The sequence below is a fragment of the Apostichopus japonicus genome, chromosome 19 (assembly GCF_037975245.1).
Source record: "Apostichopus japonicus isolate 1M-3 chromosome 19, ASM3797524v1, whole genome shotgun sequence".
Lineage (NCBI taxonomy): Eukaryota > Metazoa > Echinodermata > Holothuroidea > Aspidochirotida > Stichopodidae > Apostichopus > Apostichopus japonicus.
This window is the reverse complement of record NC_092579.1, coordinates 20,067,166-20,088,693: the sequence shown is the minus strand read 5'-3', so window position 1 is coordinate 20,088,693 and position 21,528 is coordinate 20,067,166. Positions and strand designations below refer to the sequence as shown.

The 21,528-nt window shown below is 37.0% G+C and overlaps 2 protein-coding genes across 3 annotated transcripts in view; one reads left to right on the top strand and one right to left on the bottom strand.

Annotated features, from left to right (window-relative positions):
• Positions 1-1,174: 1,174 nt before the first annotated feature.
• LOC139960331 (pentatricopeptide repeat-containing protein 1, mitochondrial-like) lies at positions 1,175-11,674 on the bottom strand. 2 transcript variants are annotated; one of them, XM_071958629.1, is made up of 11 exons: positions 11,517-11,674; positions 10,372-10,552; positions 9,574-9,863; positions 8,543-8,677; positions 7,878-8,018; positions 7,552-7,692; positions 6,535-6,714; positions 4,856-5,701; positions 3,689-3,805; positions 2,771-2,953; positions 1,175-2,024 (listed from the first exon to the last, which is right to left on the bottom strand). In XM_071958629.1, exons 2-11 carry the CDS (start codon positions 10,505-10,507, stop codon positions 1,851-1,853), a joined length of 2,343 nt encoding a protein of 780 aa, XP_071814730.1. In that variant the 5' UTR covers positions 10,508-10,552; positions 11,517-11,674; the 3' UTR covers positions 1,175-1,850. The 2 variants fall into 2 exon arrangements, with proteins under 2 accessions (XP_071814730.1, XP_071814731.1); XM_071958630.1 differs by having other exon boundaries at positions 1,175-2,015.
• Positions 11,675-13,885: 2,211 nt separating this feature from the next.
• The window catches only part of LOC139960479 (growth factor receptor-bound protein 2-like), a 29,188-nt gene continuing 21,545 nt past the window's right edge, over positions 13,886-21,528 (top strand). The window contains exons 1-2 of the mRNA XM_071958861.1: positions 13,886-14,548; positions 16,205-16,305. Coding sequence (XP_071814962.1) covers positions 14,465-14,548; positions 16,205-16,305 — 185 coding nt within the window. The 5' untranslated portion in view covers positions 13,886-14,464. The remainder of the gene's footprint in view (positions 14,549-16,204; positions 16,306-21,528) is intronic.

Sequence of the window (21,528 nt, the reverse complement as noted above, 5' to 3'; positions counted from 1 at the left end):
AAACTGGTTTTTGCTCGAACTTGCTTACTGTATAGCCATGATTTTCAGCTGAATGATCGCCGAGATGATCTATGATAACAATTTAATTTATTATTATGCATGGATACGATGCTCTGATCAGAATCACTCACCGAGAGCAGTCGCGATTTATATATTTACAATAATCAAACAAAACATAAAAATAATATCCACATATCTTGAGCTGTCAAGTTATGGCGAACGTACGACCAGGGAGGTGTTAGGACAACATGCAACTCCCTTGTACTGGCTTACTCGGATCCAAAGTATGAGTTGCATATGGTTCCTTTTCATATTGAAAGTAAAAATAACCGTTCACGAAAATATTTTTTATTCTACTTTTGGTACTGGTTATAGACGACTGAAGAGGTTTTCTTAACTCAATAAAAATAGATATTATATTTTACTGTCAAAGAAAGTATGTTTGAAAACTATGTTTAATTTGCAATATTTAAATTGGGTCGTATGCGGAGAAAACAATCAGAACGAGGAAGATGGAGACACATCTGCTTTGGAAGTAACAAATTTGCCCAGAGTATGATTTGCATGAAACATTAAGTATACTCAACATTTTGCTGACAGAACACCTCCCATTTCCAAATCAGGGCACCCGCTGAAGTTTCAATAGAGGGGGCAATTTAAAAATTATGAAAAGTTTTAACATAATGACAGCTGCATGTAACCCAATAAATCTCTGTACTGGAAAATAACCTATTAACGAAGAGGAAAAGTTGTTGTACGGAAGGAAGGCGATGGTAGAAGGAAACAGCGGGAGGGGGAGGGGGGGGGGGGAGGGGTGAGAACGGGAGAAGGAATCGTTGAGGAATATGATATTCATATCTCAGCACATGCAGCATCCTAGCATGTATTCTAAATTAATTTTTATAAAACTGGTACTGTTATATAGTTTGTTAACTTATTGTCCTATTTTCAATATTACCAAATATTTAGTCTGTATGAAAACCAAACTAGAGTGGAAAGTCTGAGAGAGAGGGGGAATTCTGATTTTTTTTAAAATGATTTCTCAAGATAGAAACACTTAGTTGTGAAGTAGAAAGGTGATTTTTGAGTGATAGTAGAAGAATACTTTAAAAAGATAAGAAAAATTAAAGAAGATGAGGACAAATTTTTGTTTTTTTCATATTAATTTATTTTGCATATTCCCCCCACCCCCCCACTTTAAATCAAGTGCTTTCATACTGTCAACATATATAAAACAATAAATGTGTTTTGATAACCAACCATCCATCAGCCAGCATCAGTCTTTGAAACTAGAAAACAAGAATATTTAGCTAAATACATGGTTTCTCATATTTGTGAAAGATCTGACCCATTTCTTTCTCTACAAGATACTTTGAAGCTGAGGAAGTACTGTATAGGGTAATACCAAGAAATAAATAATTTGTCCCAACTGGCTAGAGCAAAGGTCTTACTTCTTGAATATATGAATGAGGATTGAGGCGTTGTTGCCATTGACTGCCATCCTCCCCCTCCTCCCACCCCTTCACAAGAAACCATACATCACAATTTGTCAGTGTAAATTGCTTTCTTATGCTTCTTTTCAATGAATGATTCATCTGAACAAAGGGATTTCCAACAGGAACATTTCTTATCGAGGCAAGCCAACGTATATAAATAATCTGCTTGAACCATTTTTTTTTTCACTTTTTGAACTTCTCCCTTCCCTTCATCCTCTTAATTTGATTTTAAATGCGATGTTATCATCCAATACAACTACATCATGAAAACATTTCAGTTTAATGCCAAATATCGACCTCTTAATTAGCTCAGGTCAGGAATTAGCTCAGGTCAGCTCTGTCAGTTATTGTTTTTTATAATAATGATGTTTTTTCACTTTCCACATCTTCTTCTGTTGTTTTAGTCTTGATATTATATTCTTTCCATGGATGTTGTTCCTCCACGGCTTCCATCTCAGACAACCACTGAAAGTACCTGCTTCTAAACAGGTTCACCCTCTTCTGTACGTGTGGCTTGGGCTGCTTGTCCTTGGATAATAAAAAACAAAAGGGAAAGTTAGAATAGTTCGGTGTTAGTCGGGAAGACAGCGATTATATCACAAGACTGAAGACTACGTCAAACTCCAGCGATTCAATGAAAAATGTACCGACAAGTTCAGCTGAATGTTGAACTACATAGCATAACACATGGTCCTACACACACAGTTAGTGAGAGTTTAATAACATTTTATGGTAATAGTTGTTTGAACATTTTGCGTCGGCTACAGGTCCAACAGTATATGTGCCAAACTAGTTTATAGTTTATAGGTGTCCGCTAAGATGAGAAAGCGACTATTGCAGAATGAAACTACCAGACAAAAAAAAAAATGAAAATTATAATTTGTCTTGAAACCACATGTCTGCTGTCCAAACCTAATGGTACTGTAGTTATTTGGAATTTTTTTCTTCCAAGGATGTGCACAACAATGATAATATCATAAGATAAAAAGAATTTAAACAATCCCTGTTAACTTGTTCTAGTTCAGAAACTGAAGCCTCAAAAGAAACTTATCAATGCTGAGAGCTCTGCAAAATTTATCTTCCTCCTTTAGTATGAGAGATTAATTACAGGATACTCCCCCCCCCCAGGACTTATAACCCCAATCTTCCTCCCACCTTCTGCTCTAAATTGATCATATACATGCCATCATAACTGCAATGGTCAAGATTTACATCAAAGCCAATAACAGTTCTCCCCATTTACCTTTTAAATATTGGCCAAACCAGATACTCACCTTTGGAGCTCTAGAACCAAAATAGGCAGCTGAATGGAGGAGTGAGATGATCCTCTCGTTTGGTTTGACATTTTCGTCCTTCATGTTTTGCATGAGTCGGTGCAAATAATCAAAATTCCTGACTTTAAAGGCAGCATTCATCAATGCCCCGTACAGAACCTGGTTAGGCCTCAGCCCGAATCCCTGAAACATGATTCAGGTGAGATGTAACAAAAATTCCATGCAAACCCACCCAAAAATGGATACAAATCTTCAATTTTTTTAAGTAAAGGGATAGTTCAGAGATGAAAACATACATAAATATGTTTCCAAACAAGAAAGAAAAAAAAGACAAACCCTGACCCTGTCCCCACTCAAAACTCCCGACCCGATTTTAAAAAGAACATAATGATCCCTCACTGTACAATCGTTTTTGGTACTATTTAAAAAAAGTAAAATAATCACACAGTCTTGACAATATCCTTTTTCCCAAAACTTTGTCCTATTCGCAGAGATGAAGCGAATGATAAATCCCAGCCAATAAAAAGGTTTCCCGTTCTTTGTTGATGTTTTGGTCGAAATGAAAGCGTGAGATCGATTAATTTTTTCATCACAAATTTGGGAAAAAGAGTACATTGTCATGACTGTGTGATTTATATGAACTACGCAATAGTATTGTTTAGTATCGAGATTGAACACATATTGGGGCTTTAATGAAAGGTAGGTTTCATTTACATCCACTTTGTTCAAGTACATCTGTCTATTTAGGAGACGATTGCTCGGTTGCTACAGTACAGGACTAGCTCGAGCTTCCTATAAATGGAATCCAATCATAGGCTAATATGTTTCCATGCCCTTTCAGGAAACATTCATCTTACAGAGCTTGTTATGCTGGAGAAATAGAAGACAAGTTTTAAGGGAAGCAAACAACAACTTTACCTCTAAGTCCTTTAAAAGCTGTAAGCCATCATCCATCTTTGTGCATTCTATTGCAAGGTTGGCAAATGTTCTAAGGTTTGGATGAAGGCCACTCTGGTGAATCATGGGTAAGATTTCCTACGAGATGGACATTACGAAATATGACATTAGCAACATGGTTTTAATGTACCTCAATCCATTCTGTTTGGATAATACTTAAAGTTTATACTCTTAACAATGGTATTTCCAGGGGTGGGTAATGTGAGTCTTTTAGGGAACGCACAAAATAATCCACGCTATTAATAGGTAAGCCCATCTCAATGTTAAGTACATGGTTGTTTAAAAATAGCTGGTTTAGGCCAGATGAACCCTTCATTTCTACAAGAAATGAGCCACAGTAGGTGGTTTGTGATGTCATCATTTGCACATGTTCTTCAAAAATTTCAGTTTTCTTTCACTATCATGATGCTAAGTTTTCTTTGAAACTGTAGTGATTTTGCAATGGTTGCTAAGCAACCCATCTACTCTGAATTTCAAAGCATATTCAAAACTGAATATCAAGTTTGTGTAAAGAATACTTACCCATTAAACTATACCTTTGCCAGTAAATACCGATAGAAATTGTTCTTGCGTGTGAAGGTTGTATGTCAAGGAAATGCATTGATTTGTTGACAGAAATGAATTTGATTGAGTCATACCTGTTACATTTATTACCTAACTGTGATCATAAGGTGCATTATTTCCTTCCTCTCTGGATAAACAATGTACACATAACAGAATAAATATGACACAAAATCGCCATTATAGTGTCATGCACTCTGTAAGTGCCAGATAAATAAATAAAAGCTTGGCTAGCTTGTCATGACAGAATGTGTGATTTGGGTTTTCACAAACTGGTGGAAACGTCTGGAAACATTACCAACTCCCCCTTTGGATAAAACCATCTGTACATTCCATAAAAATTATATCTTTTTTTCTTGCGATAATAACTTGCCATGAAAACTCTGTTGTTGCCGGATAAAGAAATAAGACCTCACCTGATTTCAAATCTGATCTTTCTCATGAATTGGTTTTCATGCACTATTTATGTTTAATATCACATTTGTGGATAGTTCTTGACACATAGACCTATCATATTGTAACCCTTTAACTTCATCAGTGTAACCATGGAGATTGTAGAAGACTGACCTTTGCTTGAACTAAGTCGCCCCTTTTGGTTCTCCGATGAATGACCATGTTATAGAAATCAACGTCAACTGAAACGCCCAGTTCATTGATGATTGCCATGATTTTGTTTTCCTCTTCCGTTGTCATGGGGACTACGTCAAGCAGTAAAGACAACGTCTTCACGTTAGGTTTAACTTTACATTTGGTCATCTGGTTCATCACGCCTTCCATGTTACCGACCAAGGACAGCCTGTCCGGAGCAGTTTGAATGTTGGCGAGGGAGTCGACGTGTTTCAGGTCCGCGTGCGTGTCCAACAAATTTGGTAAATGTGAGACTGCGATGCTGTGGACAATTTCAAGATCTTTAGAATATGCTTCCTCTCTCATGGCAACTTTGCTCATAGATGGTGATCTATAAGATTCCTGCCACCATTTTGAATCCGTATCCAACCCACTTTCGCTTCCGTCTCTCTCCCTATTATCACTATTAGAAACATCTTGTGACCCATAATCCTTGGCACCATCCACACCTGTAGCCCATTTAGATATTGCTTGCATTCCCACCTGACTGACATCTTTGATGGATGCAGGATGTAACTCCATCATTTCTTCACGTTTATTCATCTCCCCCTCCCTTTTCAGGTCTTCTCCCCCAGCTGTTCCCACATCTGTTCTCCCAGTCCCCCTTCTTCCTTTATTATTCCTCGTCCTGTCTATCAGATGGGTGTCGGACACCACCACTGGTTTTAAGAGGACCCTGCTGGCGGTCTTTGGGTCACCTATTCCACAATCTCTCACTATTCGCAAGAGCAGATTAAAACAGTAGTCGTCGGGTTGTAAGCCTCTGACAACCATTTGTCTCCATGCCTTTTGTAAAGAAAGTCAAGGGAGAAAAAGAAGAGAATTATCCATTATAAACTGAAATTTTCTGTTTCGAGCGGTGAAAAAATTCCCTTGGTTTGAAAACATTGAAAATTTACCATTACTGAGCTTAAATGAAATCATTACTGCAATTAAATATGTCAAAGCACCAAAAGCTGTTTATCATAACACATAATAATTGAAATTATTTTCTGTTTGTAAATTATTTACTGTTAAAATGCCAATCGTAAATTTGTAAATATTCTCATTATAAATGAATTTTTATCGTCCATTGTTAGTGACTCATGTAGGAAGTATAATCTGTTTTGCTATAAACCATTCAAAAATTGTGAAAGTCTCAGAAACAAACATTAAACTGGTAAATATTAAGAGTTTATTTGGCAAGCTTAAAACCAACACTGAAAGTTAATGATTGTTGTTATGATAACATCTGCTGCCTTCCTTCTACTAATAAGCACAGTGCCTTGCCCTGTGTTGAAGGATTAATGACACAGATTTCAGAGATTGTTGATAATTACGGAACCTAGAGTAAGATCAGGAAGAATGCAGTACGGCAAGAATCAGATCAACCAAAACTTTCAAAGGGTGCCTTCCATGAAACTACAAGGATGTTAGAAAATGGAATTGCGGTGGGGAGGGGGGGGGGGCATAATTGAACTCTAGATATTGTCCTGTCAGCATGGGAAAGGTTTATATAAAATTTCAATCATAAAATTTATAGTAAAATATTTCTTGTAAATCCATCCCTTCCTCACCAATCACCCTGGCTCCCTAAACATTCAATCACATTAATGTTTACAAGAAGAAGCATCACAAACCTCAATGGCGTATGTGAAGCCGGCATCCTTGTGACTGGCGCACGCAGTGAGGATGGTAGCGAAACTGCGAGCATCAGCCATCCCCGAGGACAACAGGTGATGGAAAAGATGGAAGGCGCCCTCTATATCACCGCATTTGCCGTACGCTTTGATCATTGCGCGGTGGGTTATCAGATTAAGCTGTGAAGAAAATGAATTGTCATGATGGATCTTTTGTTTTGATGAACATCTTAATGGGATAGCGAAGTGAAATTTAAAAAAAAACGTTATCTCTTCATACCAAGGAGAGAAACACATTTGTCCAACACCCCAGTATGATGTTGACAGCTAAGTCTATTGCTGAGATATTAAATGTCAAACTTTTGCTCATTTTACATGGATTAGTACATTGCATACTAAAGTCTTGTGATATCATGCATGGACAACACATTTATCAGTCATTGATCTTCATTGTGTTTTACAATTGTAGTTAACCCTTCACCCCACCCCCACCCCCTCCACCTTACAACTGAAATAACAATTTAAATTTGATGAAGCCACCATGCCTAACCAACATATAACAATATGCAATCACACAGCTGATTTTTTTTCTCCAGGAAATACAATCATATCAATTTGAAAGAAAAACAAAAATGGATGTCGTTGGATTCTACTGTATGTATGACATCACAATATCACTAATACATGAATAAATTTCAACAACATATTCACCATTGAAGCTGCTGTTTGGATCACTGTACTTCACATTACAAGCTCCATATCATCATTTTTCTTTTAAATCTCAGACTTTGTTATCATTGATATTTCTACCAGTCAACAGTTTGGTACTGTCTTTAAATTAAAGCAGATTTTTATCTTCAGTGGTCTTGGTAAAGTTGTCTCAACTATTTGATAACAGATTTGCATAACAATGTAGTTGAATGTATTCCTTAGTTCAGGAAACTAAACAGGACAAAGGCTTTGATATCTGTGGCTTCTCTTTATTTCCTTTTGAAAGTTAAAAGAAATGTAACTTACCTTTACTTCCTTGTCCAGCAGATATTGGTGAAGTTTCTTTAGCCTCACGTAGCCATCCGTTGTTGGCCAGGGAGATTCTGCGCATGCGTTGAACAGTGAAGTGTAAGTCACATTGGAAGGGTGTAAATTCCTCTCTTTCATCTGGAAGTTAAAACAACATTCAATAGACTTTGTGAGATTGCAGACCATTGTAAAATCTATTTATCCAAATAGTGTAAAATAAAATTAACTATAAAGCTAAGTACTTTATCAATTGAAAAAAGTTGTAAAAATGAGACTTGCACCAACAAGTGTAATTTCTGCAGCAAGGAAAACACTTTACTTACCCTATTGTACAACTGAAATGCCTTTTTAGTGTAGCCGGCTCTTCCACAAGCTCCTATCAATACATCATAGTTGTATTCAATTGGTTGAACATTGTCCTCCTTGAGCATTCTGGTCTCTAAGAAATCAATTCCCTCTGCTAACTGCAAATCAATTCATAACAACGAAAGAAGAGTGCTTCTTATAAGTGATTTAGAATGAAACAATCACAAGACCTAAGATATTGCTAAATTATGAATGCATAGCAGTAAAGGGAGAGGGAGAGGAATATTTAGGGATAGGAGAATGAGGGAGGAATAAAAGGGGAGGAAGAGAGAGGAAGAGAGAGGGAGATAGAGGGAGGGATTGGAAGGACAGAGGAGGGAGAAGGATGGACAATAAAAATATACAGGATATTATTAAATTATGAATGCATATAAGCAAAGGGAGGGGGAGGGAGAAAGGGAAGGAAGAGAGAGAGGAAGAAAAGAGGAGGAAGAGAGAGGGGCGAGAGAGAAAGGACAAAGAGGGAGAGGGCAGGTGGATGAGGAGGAAGGGGAGAAATAGGATAGGACTGCTTCAATATCATAGTAATTTGGAATGGCTGCTCTGGTATCATAAGTTGTCAAAAGTTAGTTTACATTTTTTACATTTGTGGGATGTAAAGGACTTGTCCGAGCATAATTACTTTTCCATCTTTAACCAATTTCTTCATCTGGTTGGCATACCAGTAAGGTGTGTTCTGCCTCCTTCTCAATTTTAGCCAATCTCTATCTTCTTCATCTTCCTCCAAGTCAACGGATGACAGGGACGTGTCGCTAACCTTGAAAGAGAGAGAGAAGACGAGCCTGTTCAACTGAAAATTATTCAAGGACAGAGTAACAAATTCAGCCTTTGAGATGGGGATATGGAGGAGGAGGTTGTGGGGGTTGGGATGGGTGGGAAGGGAGTGAAACTTGCACCTCAAGTCCCCAATGTCCTGTCTGTGGAAATTATTTCAATGATCAATTACCACAAATCAAATCTGTGAGAGGTGACAGATGCTGTCATTTGATAAATACCAGGTCAGGTGTGCTGTCTTTCAGTTTGGTTCAAGCCCAGGTCATTCAGAAAATAAACTTAAGAAGTCTACCCATTCATAGCAATCAACAAATCTGTAAAGGACATTCAGACTGTAATGATCAAATACCACATTAAAATTTTGTGAACTGGATTGTCAATTGTAACTGACAGGCCTATTCAGCTGAAAATTATTTAAGGACAGAGTAACAAATTCAACCTGTGAGGTGGAGATATGGAGGAGGAGGTTGTGGGGGTTGGGATGGGGTGGGTATGAAGGGAGTGAAACTTGAACCTCAAGTCCCCAATGTCCTGTCTGTGGAAATTATTCAATGATCAATTACCACAAATCACATCTGTGAGAGGTGACAGATGGTGTTATTTGATAAATTCCAGGTGTCCTGTCTCTCAGTTTGGTTCAAGCCCAGGTCATGCAGAAAATAAACTTAAGTAGTCTACCCATTCATAGCAATCAACAATCTGTAAAGTTCAGTCAGACTGTAATGATCAAATACCACATTCAAATTTTGTGAATTGGATTGTAAATTGTAAAACTGCAAGGAATTTTCTTAAAACATTATTCCAGCATGGTAAAATAGGTATGAAACATCTATCTATGCTGGTTTATTGATATGAATAGATTAGTTATTAAAGACTTACCTCAAAGAATTTCTGAGGACTTAGAGTTCCAAAGGTGTCTCCTTCATCATATCTGTCTTCCTTTCTGCTTTTAACATCTTCTTTCTCCTCATCTTCTCTTGACGTGTACCTCTTATTTCTGGAGTAAGACTTTCTGATTGATTCTTCAAGTTTCTTTTCTCGGAGATAGGTGGCACCTCCATCAGTTTCATTTGAAATGCTTCTACCAAATGTTTGCAATGCAGTTGACCGACATCTTACATCACCTATGTGAACCATTCTCCCATAGCATGATTGGTAGAATGATCCAGCTAATTGTGATAAACAAAACATCGTTTATTGGCTAAAATTTTAGCAAAAGTCTTAGATTTCAGATTGTTTTCCCCCTTAATGAATAATTACATTGATAGTTTTCCAGGTATTAGTTGAGTTATTTTTAGAATTATAAAATTTTGAATTGAAATACAGCCTTTTAGAGACTTTTATAACATGATTTAATTTGTTGCGGTACCTACAGTAGTATAACTAATCCTGTTTAAATCAGATGTTCTGATTTACTGTTAACAGCTGAGAAACACCATGTTATGAATCTTACTTCCCTTCGACTGGCCTAGGAGCATAAACTACATAAATTACATCATTATAAAAGGAGAAGATGAATAAGGATATACACTGCCTTAAATTGATCAGATAAATAGATTTTGCTTTATTATTTTGACTTTTCAAGACTGAAGTCCATAGACTTCACATTATGTGGTAAAGATTATCTGCTCAAAAGAGTTTAATACTAAATTGTCACAAAAACTGAGGGTCACTTACAAGTCATGTGGGATAACAGCTGTCTCTTGTTGTCACAAACATTAAATCCAAGTAAGTGAGTGTCATAACTCTGGGCAAACCTCTTCACACTGCATTGGAGGCAAAACACCATCTTCTTGCACAAGTGTCTATTCATTGTTATAACTGATGGTTACTTTACTTCTCTCACACTTGACATTGGCTATAAAAGAAGATCAGATGAATCATTTAACACAGCTAACAATTTTAAATGATGAATGTAGTAAAATTGAAAGAACAGGATGGGGATGGTGGGTACAGGGGTAGGAGAGGAGTGGGGTAAAAAGCAGTATGGGATGGCTAATCATTATATCCTAAGCTACACTATTAGCAAATATTTAGCAAAATGGCATAATAGCGGTTTTCTTTTTTTCTTCTGTAGCTTAGGCAATTTCCAATGATTCCAAAAACATATAGTAACCATGCAACATAGCTGAGCCAATACATGGTGAATGATTGTAATACATCATAAAAAGTCATGCAAAAGAGGTTCTTGGTTTTTAAAATTACTGATAGTTTGCTGAAGGTTACAAAACATGTTCATAGATGTCTCAAATGCAGTCCTTAAGATTTCCCACTCCCAGTTATCATTGTATATGTTTTAAAAAAAAATGCATTTGACCAAGTCCTAAGCCAGTTGTGATCGTTTGATCAATTTGGCTAAAGACCAAATGCAGTGAAGCTTGGCCTAGCCAAAGTTTAAAAACAAGCCTAGGTAGTAGGTTAGGCAAGGCCTGGGGTTCAGTGAAAAATATCTTCAGGTCAACAATGTGATTCATTGGTCCTTTCATATGACTGTCAAAAACAAACAACATGTAATTAAAGAAGTCTAGCAGCCTGAGTACATTGATAGCAATAGGTCAACCATCTACTGTCATACTAACATAATGATAATGGGGAAGGCATGCAGGCTACTGTAGGCCTAGAATATGATCTAGGTCTAACTTAGACCCTAATCAGTGTTGGTTGTTACTACTAGTACTAGGCATACTCTGCCTATGTTTAGGCCTAACGTTGGCATATGGCTATGCTACGATCAACTTGATACTTGGATTACACTGATAACTGAAGGATGGAAATCTTTAGAAATATGAAAATTATAACTGTAAAATATGTTGTTATAATACCACATTGCCTCATTGGTCGAGAACTTTATATTACCGGACACCGAACGACTCGCGACACAATGGTTGCTAGTTCACAATCTACACATGCTTAAAATCTTAACGTACAGCCTAGTTCTGCGATATTTACATTTCGAAATGTTTACAAGGGTGTACAGACATATAATGATATACCCATTGATGTGAACGGTTCTTATCACAGGTTAATACGATGTGGTCTGATCAGTGAGCCGCAATAATCAGTCGATGTAAATTGACCACTTCCTAAGTACATATTTGCTAGGTGGTGCTTTGTTGGTGGACTAATTTAAGTGAACGGTTCTGTTTTTATGAACTTTATGTTGTGTATGTCTTGTATTGTCTTTCTGGTCGTTACGGGCTTGCGGCTGTCATTCTCAGTGAGCCATATTTATACTTTACATTTGGTCTTTCATTATATCTCAACACAAGGGTGTGCAAACGTTTGAGCTTACAACTACTTTAATTTTGTGGTATTGAACTTAAAACTGCGCGCGTGTGGTGGTGGTGGGGGGGGGGGGGTACACCTCCTGGATCCTCACCCGCATTCGTACGTGTTTCGAACATTCCTCGCCTAAATATTTATTCGTTAGAATTAATGTCTCGTATGATGGAAAAGGGATTCTATTCATCGTTATGTCAAATCAAGAAGTTTATCAGGAAAGAAAACCCATTGATTTTGTTGTGATAAATAAGCATTTGACAGTTTTATTTTTACCAAATTTACCAAAAGTCTGTTTTAGTCTCTACGCGCTATAATCACTGAGTTGTAACGTTTGTATACGCACCGCCAGACTCGAATCAACCGGAATAAGTTTACAATGAAAAGTGTCATGAAAGGATACATTGTGACATAGTTGTTACTCGTACTGAGTCCTAGAGGTAGTTCCGTGAGTCACTGACCCGATTCGAGTCACCCCAAAATAGGACTATATAAGTGGTGTTTGATCAAAGACTGGAATGTGACCCTATGCCAGATCTTGTTTCTATTTTTAGAACATGACATTGGGCAACGAAAGAAGTAAAAGAAGGGGAATGCTGGGTACGATCTTCGAGGGTCAGGTTTATAATTGACTTAGATTTTATGGGGAAAACTGCAATAGTGTGTCTCGAAAAAGTTCTGAAAAATATTCATCATAGTCAACGTTTGTATAAGTTGCATGGGCTGTCACGATGACCGTAACCCTTTAACGGTCAGTAACAGGTATAAATTGGACGTTCATATATTTCACTACTGAATGCTTTAAATAAATTATGACATAAGAGTTTACCAAAGAAAGGGAGGCTAAAAGCACTTTTATAATTACAAAATAGAAAATGGTAAATCGTTGACAAAATTATGTTTTTGTTATCTATGAAAAGGGGGCACTTAAGCCAGGGTTTTTCGGTATGAAAAGTTAAAAGTTTAGTACAGTATGTCGATATTTCTGGGAAAGATGCAAATGTTCGAGATTATTTCGACTTAGAAGAATAAAGAGTAATTTTGAGAAACGATATACGGAGGCTATAATAGTCACGGAAAAGTTGAGATTTCCTATACTTATATTCCATTGATTAACTTTTGGAGCAAATCACCAAGCCTTAGACGGTTTTCTTCCCCCTCCCATAACCGGATAGCTTCCTACGCCAATGGTCACAATATATGTCACCCTTTGCTCATTTGAGACTGAAACGCATCAATGGCTACAGCAGGAGAATTGAAACTTGAAGGTGGCCTTCCCAAGGAGACAAACAAATCCAAGAAAACTCAAACCCAACCATAATAATTCGTCTATATTATAGAAATAAGTTAAATAACTGTGATGACTGTTTAACAACTTCCCAAAACAGCTGTAGGCTGATCTTATAAGTTGCTGTGTCATCTTCGGAGATATCGCGGTTTCATGTAACTTCGAATACAAGGCTGAAGACTTGTTATGAGCTAGTTAAGTCTAAATATGACATGGATCACTTGAAGCCACATATGCTTCGACTTTTAAAATGTATTTACAATGTTTATTTTCCGTAATGGGAACTGATTTTGCAAATGCTTCATCTCAAATATTGACGCTCTAAGCAAGAGATTTGTGATGGCAAAAGTTGGTTTCAGTGTCAATACGGGTGACGTAATGAAGAAGAAATACATCGAGAAAGGAAGATCGAGTTAAAAAATGACATCACTGATTTACAAAATGATAGCCCCCTTACAAACTCGTATATCTGCTAAACGGAGTCCAATTTTATTTAGATGTTTGAGGAGTTGTTCAAAACAAAAATCTCGGGTCATGTAAGGAAAAGATGATTTGATCGGTTTGCATTCAGACAACACAGAATTGAATCTAGCAAAATTAGACATTACGTGCACTCATTTCTGGTTGCTCATTTTAAGTACTGTTTTCATCAGGAAGTGGAATCGTAGAAGTGATCAGGCATTTTGCTCATCGCTGTCTTAAACTAGTTTGTTTTCCAGTCATCCCGACTTCGACGTCTTCGACTTAATCATTCCAGAGCGTATTTGATTCATCATAAGCGCATTTTTGGTCGTACTTTGCGGAATATTTATCGTTTTGGAAGTACATAGTCAACTTTCTAGAAAAGTGCTTTCAATTCATACATTTGTTCGTTAGGCTAGGCTATTGTAATGGTTTGCTACATATAGCCTAAGCTGACAGTCACACAGTCGTAAGCACGTCATCCTTCACATATTGCGAGCCAGTAACAATAAACAGGTGTTACACTTTTTATTGAGAAATATCATATGTTTTCCCAGTTTTGTCAATGGATTAGGGCATCGGAATGGTCATGATTTGATTGGTTGACCCCTATGCTGTTCTTTTTTCTTTTTACTTAAAAAATAGCAGCCCAACATATTTGTTCACACTTTGTTTTCGTTGTATTGAGTTCAACTGAGCTCACTTTGGAAGATTGAAAGAACTTGAGAACTGTATTACTTCATGATGGTGGAGTATGTTGCTAAATTTGACTTTCGTCCAGGTAATGCAGATGAGCTGCCTTTCCGTAAAGGTGAAGTTATCAAGGTAAATGGAGTTTCTCATTGTACTTGAAAATCATAATAAAACAAAAACTGTAAGCAAACTGCTTATCCACTAAAAACCCTGTGTATGAGAATGTGTAAATGTAAGTGGGCCTGACGTAGATGAAGAGAAGAAAGAAACCAACAGGGGGAAGAGGAGAGGTAGGAGATACACTTTAGAGGGACAAAGAGAGGATTAAGGGAAGAAGGTTGGGAATAAACTGAAGAAGGACAAAGAAAAAGAAGGGGGGTGGGGGGAGGAAGAGCAGAAGAAAGGTTAGTCATGTTCTTCCTGAATGTTGAGACCATGTGGTTGAATGGTGCGAAGGCGTTGCAACCACAGTATCTCTCTGCTGAGTCGTACTAGGTCAGGACGGCTACCTAAGGATTCAGTTCCCTGTAGGGACATGTCATTAATGGTATGGTTGGGATTGGGAAGTTAAAAGTGTTCTCCAACCGAGTCTCAGTTTTCATGGTCTTGACTGTGGATCTGTGACCATAGAATCGCTTCTTGAGGGTGGTTTTGGTTTCACCAACATATACTGGATGCCGCAAACTCTACAAGAGATCAGATAGATGGCATTAGTGGTTTTGCAAGTGATGTGACCCTTAGTCTTTTGTATGAGTTGCAAGCTGTGGCTGGTGGTGGAATTGGATTCAACAATGTGGTGGCTGCAGATGATGCATGTCGAATCACAATCACATGTACCATGCTGAATGGGTGTAGGGTTAGAAGGGAGGTGGAACAGCAGCACACACAAGAAGGTCCCGTAGATTGCGTGGACGTCTTTAGGCAATGATAGGGTTTTTGCAGGGATGGCTTGTTGGAGTCTTGTCTGAAGTATCTCATTATACTTTAACGGGCACGAAACAGGAGGCAAATTCAAGAAAGATTACAGGTAGCATACTGTTTCCCAGTAATGCACCTCGAATGGCTGGCAGATGTAATGTAGTAACTAGTCGCATGCACTGTTACTCAAGTACATAGTTGAAGGAGAACTACTCTTTGAACTGTTATCTATTTAAATTTCTATTGGTCTCTCTTGATTGTCCATCATAGGTCCTGTCAAGTGTAGTTTTTTACTTGAATTAAGGCAAATATTTGGCTTTGATAAGTCAGGATTTCACATAGGCCTAACTTTAGAACCTATGTTATGTTGAGTTATCACAGTTTCTGACTTTATGAGTAAATTCTCTTCCCTGCTGTTACTTGATAAATTGGCTGTCTAGCCTTTTGGGAAAACATACTAAGGACATTTGGTGATCTTTTGTAGCTGTAAAGTTTGAAATCATTTCATCCAGAGTTTATGAACAGCTGATGCAAAAATGTCTTCCTATATAGTTCTTATAACTTGTGATGAAATCTACTCCCCAAAAATTTGCTCAGGAAAACAAATTATACTTCAGAATGATAACTTTGACCCTTTGGATGAAATTATTCAAACATGATGCACAGCAACATTATTGCCTGTCTTCATGACTCAAAGGGCAGAAGTGGAGGGGTTGTGGGAGGATTGGAGGGGGGTTGGAATTATAAGCAATGTTCGATGTAACAGCATGTCTTGCTTTTGGTGGTGCTACTTTATTTGCATGTTAAACTTTTTGTGCCTTTTCATCTCACCACCCATGTTTCTCTCTTTCTCTTTTTATGCACCAACAGGTAGTGGACAAGAAAAAAGATCAAAATTGGTTCAAAGCTGAACTAAGTGGAAAGACAGGATTGGTACCCAAAAATTACATTTTCGTGAAACAGCCTCACGAGTAAGTATTACATACATGTATTATGTTAGCCTAAAAATGAAATCAAGAAGGATTTGAAAAACATAGAGCATACCAAACAAATGGGTCTGTTATGCATGAAATTAATTTTTTTGAAGGTTTGCTAGCTTTTGAGTAAGTTTGGATACATGCATGGAAATACCCTGAACATATATAGTATGTGAAGCTACTGCAAACTTTTGCTGTGATTCCAATATCACTTACCTTATCCCACCACCCATTTAGTTCAAACTGTTTAGTTCTTTGTTAGAATATGAGCGATTGTTTTAGTAAACTCAAAACATACCCAAAATATAATATTGAAATACATAATAGACAAGCACACATACAGAAAATATGATTGGATTTGACAAGCATACTCATTAGGTCAACCTGGATCAGGGAAAGTGTGCCTGATTGGAGAGAGTAACTGGCAAGGTTGATGTTGGAGGACAGCTATTAGTATTTGATCAACAATTTTACCAAAACCTACATACAGTTAGTTACCTTTTAACATTCCAACTCCCCTGATTCATCATGCAGAGCCACCATACTATAGCATGCCACCTGTAACCCTATACATAATAGTTTAATCTTTAGCTACTGTCACTCCCTGTTAAGTTTGATGCCTACAAGACACAGCTTTTCTGAAGTTATTCTGAGAGCCTTGTACGTGGTGTTCTTGTAGCATTGAACCCAACCGTGATTGATGTGCAATTACCTAACCTTTAACCTACAGTTTTAATAACAGAAGACTTGAAATTAACTTGGTTTATAGACAAAAGTTTGGTCTTGGTATATACTTTTATAGTCAAAGAGCAAGAAAAAAATTGCTAGAACTTTCTACAGGGCTATTCTTGTTTTCCAGATATTTCACCTTTAAAAGATGCGGTATCTTTGGAATGCTTGTTTAAGACTTAATTGCAGGCCTAATGTTCATGTTAATCCATCGTTATATATTAATTCTAATAACTCTAACCCAAACATGTTCTGTTAAAGCAGCATTTTGCGTTGGGTCGCTTTTTTCCACTTTTTTAACATGTGCATCGATTTTTTTACATGTATCAATCATAAAACAGCAATCTAAGATACCATCCAAGTTTCACCCTGCCAAGAGCGTTAATTAGCGAGTAATTAACGATTTATGTCGATAAATGAGAAGAGTGTCCTCGACAAATTTCACAGTTAAAATTAATCGCATACAATTCCGCCAAACCCACTAGTTTGAATTCAACCAATCAGAGATGCAGGTTTAGTTATGAGCCGTTGCTAAAAATAGATTCAAGACTTCGCGTTGGTTGTACCAGGGAGTTGTTATGCAACTCCCTGGTACAACTGCCATATAGACTGTACACAAATCAAGCGTGGTGTTATATTACGTATCTGTCAATGACGTTCGTAGTGTTTAAATATTCATATTATGGGCGAGGTTTATTGGGTTCCCAACGGAAAATATCTTGGAGAACAACAAAGTTGAAAGTTGCAATTTTTTCGACTTTTATGCCACCATTTGAAGTAAAATATAAATAGATTAGCTAGTTATGTATGTCGTTATGGCAAAGTGGAATCAGTGAGGTTGAGAAAAATCATAGAAAAGGACGCAAAATGCTGCTTTAACTTCATATTAAAACAGAGCACTATTGGATGACATTCATCAATGTTTTGTCCTTCACCAATTTGTATTTATAATGTTGTAAACATGTCATTTAAACCACCAAGAACTTTCCAATGATAGGTTTGAGCTGCATCTGGGGAACTGACCAACTGTAATTGTGTATAAGACTAAGTAGTCCAGCGGATTTTCCTGATTTATCGATCTACAACATATTTAACATAATTAAAATGTCACTTGTCATTGAGCCTTTGAAGAAGATCATGCTAGGATCGAAACGTCAGGCCAACTTACTTTAACACATAATTAATATGTGCCTAAAGTCATCCTTTAAGGGTATTTCTGTAGAACTTTGCAGACTTTATCGTAGTGTCCAAACGCATGCTATCTGTTCACGTGTATGCTGTGCAGTATTGGTTTTGAGTGACTTCCTCAGAACCTTGGTAAACATGCCATAAAGTAATTAATAATCTCATTAACAGAAAAGTTGAAAGGCGAAACTTCAAGCTACAGATTAGCAGAGCTGCTAGTAGTACCTTAATTCAAACATAACTGAAAGATATGTCAGCTATCCACTTTCATATGTGAAGTTTTGCAGTGTTATTCTGTAGTCTGAGGTCTATTAAATGGCCATTACTTAAACAGAATTGGCAAATGTGCTGTTACGAAGAAAAAAAACACAACGAGGTCATGCAAAACAGAGACATCGTTATAGGTTTTGAATGTTCCAAAGTATAGAAAAAAAGTGCTGGCTTTGTCAAAAGTCAAATTTCTCAAAACATTTACTTTCCAAAGTATTGTATGGTACAAATCTAAGAACGAAACATTGCTTTTGATAAAGTACAGTACTACTGTAGTTGTAGATTTTTTTCTGGGAGCGTGGTTTTCTGCGATTCAGTACTGCATTTTGTAATACTATATGATGTATGCTTATAGAATTGCAATGTTAGATAATATAATATTTGAAAATGTATCTTAAATGTGCTGGTATTCTGAGGTAACATGTACAGGATATTACTCTTGTTTGCACCAAATCTTAAGCTGAAAAATAAGACTGCCAAGCTTTGAACACTGTACCGTACCATACTGATAGATTTACTGAACTGTTACAGTTGGAACTTGTACCAACATGTACTGTATGGCGCTCAACTTCTAAATGCTCATTAACAGCTACGTGCATTGAAAACAAACTCAATTTAGGGTATCTTTCTTATCCGTCCAAATATAGTCGGATACAACTAGAAATTGCACCCTTTGTTCTTTGCATGTATTAATATTTACAGGTATTCTACTTTTTTGTGGGGGGTGGGGAGCGGGAGTGGGGAGGGATTTTAAGCCAGTCTTTCGAACAACCCTGTGTTAAGTACACGGGTTCAGATGGACAGCCTGGCAAAATTTCCTCAAAGAATGAGCTCTACGATGCCTATCATAACAAACATGTGAATCAACAGTTTCTTGGGAAGTACTTGGATTCTGTTCAATTATGATCAGTTAATGTCTATTGTTATGAACAAGATGTTAGATGTTAACAAGATGTTGCCAGGTATTGTTTTCTCTACAGTTCTGCATGTATATACATCAGGGTATAATTTATCCGGTATCCCCCCGTCACAAAATGCTACAGTATATATGCAGAATGGGCATAGCTGCTGTAAAAGATGTTTGTACAGTAGGCCTCTATAGCAGCTTTGTGCACACATGATCCATAGTATCTTTGAAAGCAAAGTCCAGGGCTTAAATTATTATCGTTTATTACAGGTGTTTGTTATATTGTTGCATTAGGCTTTTACATTTTGTGCCTTATTGGTTCTAGATATTTAATATTTAGGTTTTTGTTACTATTTGTTTTTAGGTTTTACACTTGTAAAGAGCTTTAAGCAGCTTTGCTGATGATGCTATATATAAATATTACTCATTATTATTACTTATCACTGTACAGTACTTGTCTCTCATTGACCTGTATGCACTCTTTTCCTCTACTGTGCATTACCCACAGAAAGATGAACTTCCTCCTTGAACTGTTCATGAGACCTTACTTTTCCTTCAATAATGTTCCTTCTATTTAATATAGTGGGTATCTGAATGTTTTGTCCAAAGCTTTTTGCATGCGGACAGTCTGACACATTTCCTCCTTCAGCAGATTATGCCAGTTACAACAAGTCCTCTGATACTGTTCAAGTGTACATGACACACTTATACAGCAATCCTGTTTGTACAAACCCAACTTCATAATTTAGACTAGTTACCACAAAAGGATATAGTCCAAGGGGAAATTAACTATTTTTTTTTTTGACTGATGAAAGTGGAACATTTTCTAAGCCGATCCCGGTGAAATTTGCATGCGACTGTCACATAACATATTCGAGATACTATATTTATGATTGAAATTGAAACAACAGGTGTTGTGTCATAATTTGCCCAGTGACAGCAAAATGTATTGTTTTGTAGTGTCCTCCATTATATCAGTTGGCTTGTAGACTGTTATCATGTAGGTAAGTTAGAACGAAGTTTACGTAGCTTAACGGATAATGCTAAGAAGTGCAATGAGCATTTTAAAAGGGCAGTTATGGCGCTGTAAGTATTCAGAATTATCAAGACAAAAGTCTACCATCTATTTCAAATCCATGCTTATGCTACCTTAAATTGTCCCATCAGATATTAAAGAAGCTGATTATACTGTATCCATGGCAATATTCTTTCTAGTTTTTTAGCTGAAAACTATATTTTGCCTTTTGGCAATTTGTGTCAATTTGATAAAGCCATTTTCAAGGCATAAATGGAAACCCCTCTAGCTAATTAGTTTACCTCCCCCCTTCAGTAGCTTATGGGGGGGGGATGTTACATCTGCAAGGACATTTTACACTAGCAAACAATCTTCTCCAGTTTGAGCAATATTCTTACCAATGTTCTTACCAAATATTTATTGTATTGCTTACAACATAACTTTATTCAATAGGTACTTCCTCAACTTAATTTACTTCATTCCTCTCAATCTTATCTGTCTGTTATATACAATACATACATACCCCAATCTACCTAGCCTACAAACAGCAATCATCCTTGCATTCCCCCCCCCCCCTCTTCCTTCCAAATCTACCATTCAGAAGCTTCCATCGCATTGTCTTGTGTGGGATACTTAATCCTCTTGAATCCATTTTATCATTCTTCCTGAAAATTTTGGATTCTTGGATGAAGCCTGTTTCACTTTTTTTTTCTTTTCTTTTTTTCATCAACAAAAAACACTGCATGAGTATCCATCAATTTTTTGTCCTGTATTTGAAGATGTATTTGAATGCCAAAGCTTGGATTTGGTACATTCAGTACATACAGTACTATTGTCAGAATTTAGCTACTGCAACTTTGCTACAGTTTGTCTTTACTAGTCTCTCATCTCTTAAAATAGTTCTGTAAGATAAGAATCAGTCTTTGAGTTTTGCAACATTCAGAGGATGTACAGTAAATGCATACTGGTGAAAGATTGGTAGGCATATACTGTACTGTGTGGAGCTACTGTAGGGAGAATTTCCTGGCCTAGAGTAGATACATAACATGTGAATTAATTCCAGCTGGTAGAATATTCCTGGGAAAGTTCCTATTCAGTCTCTTGGGATACA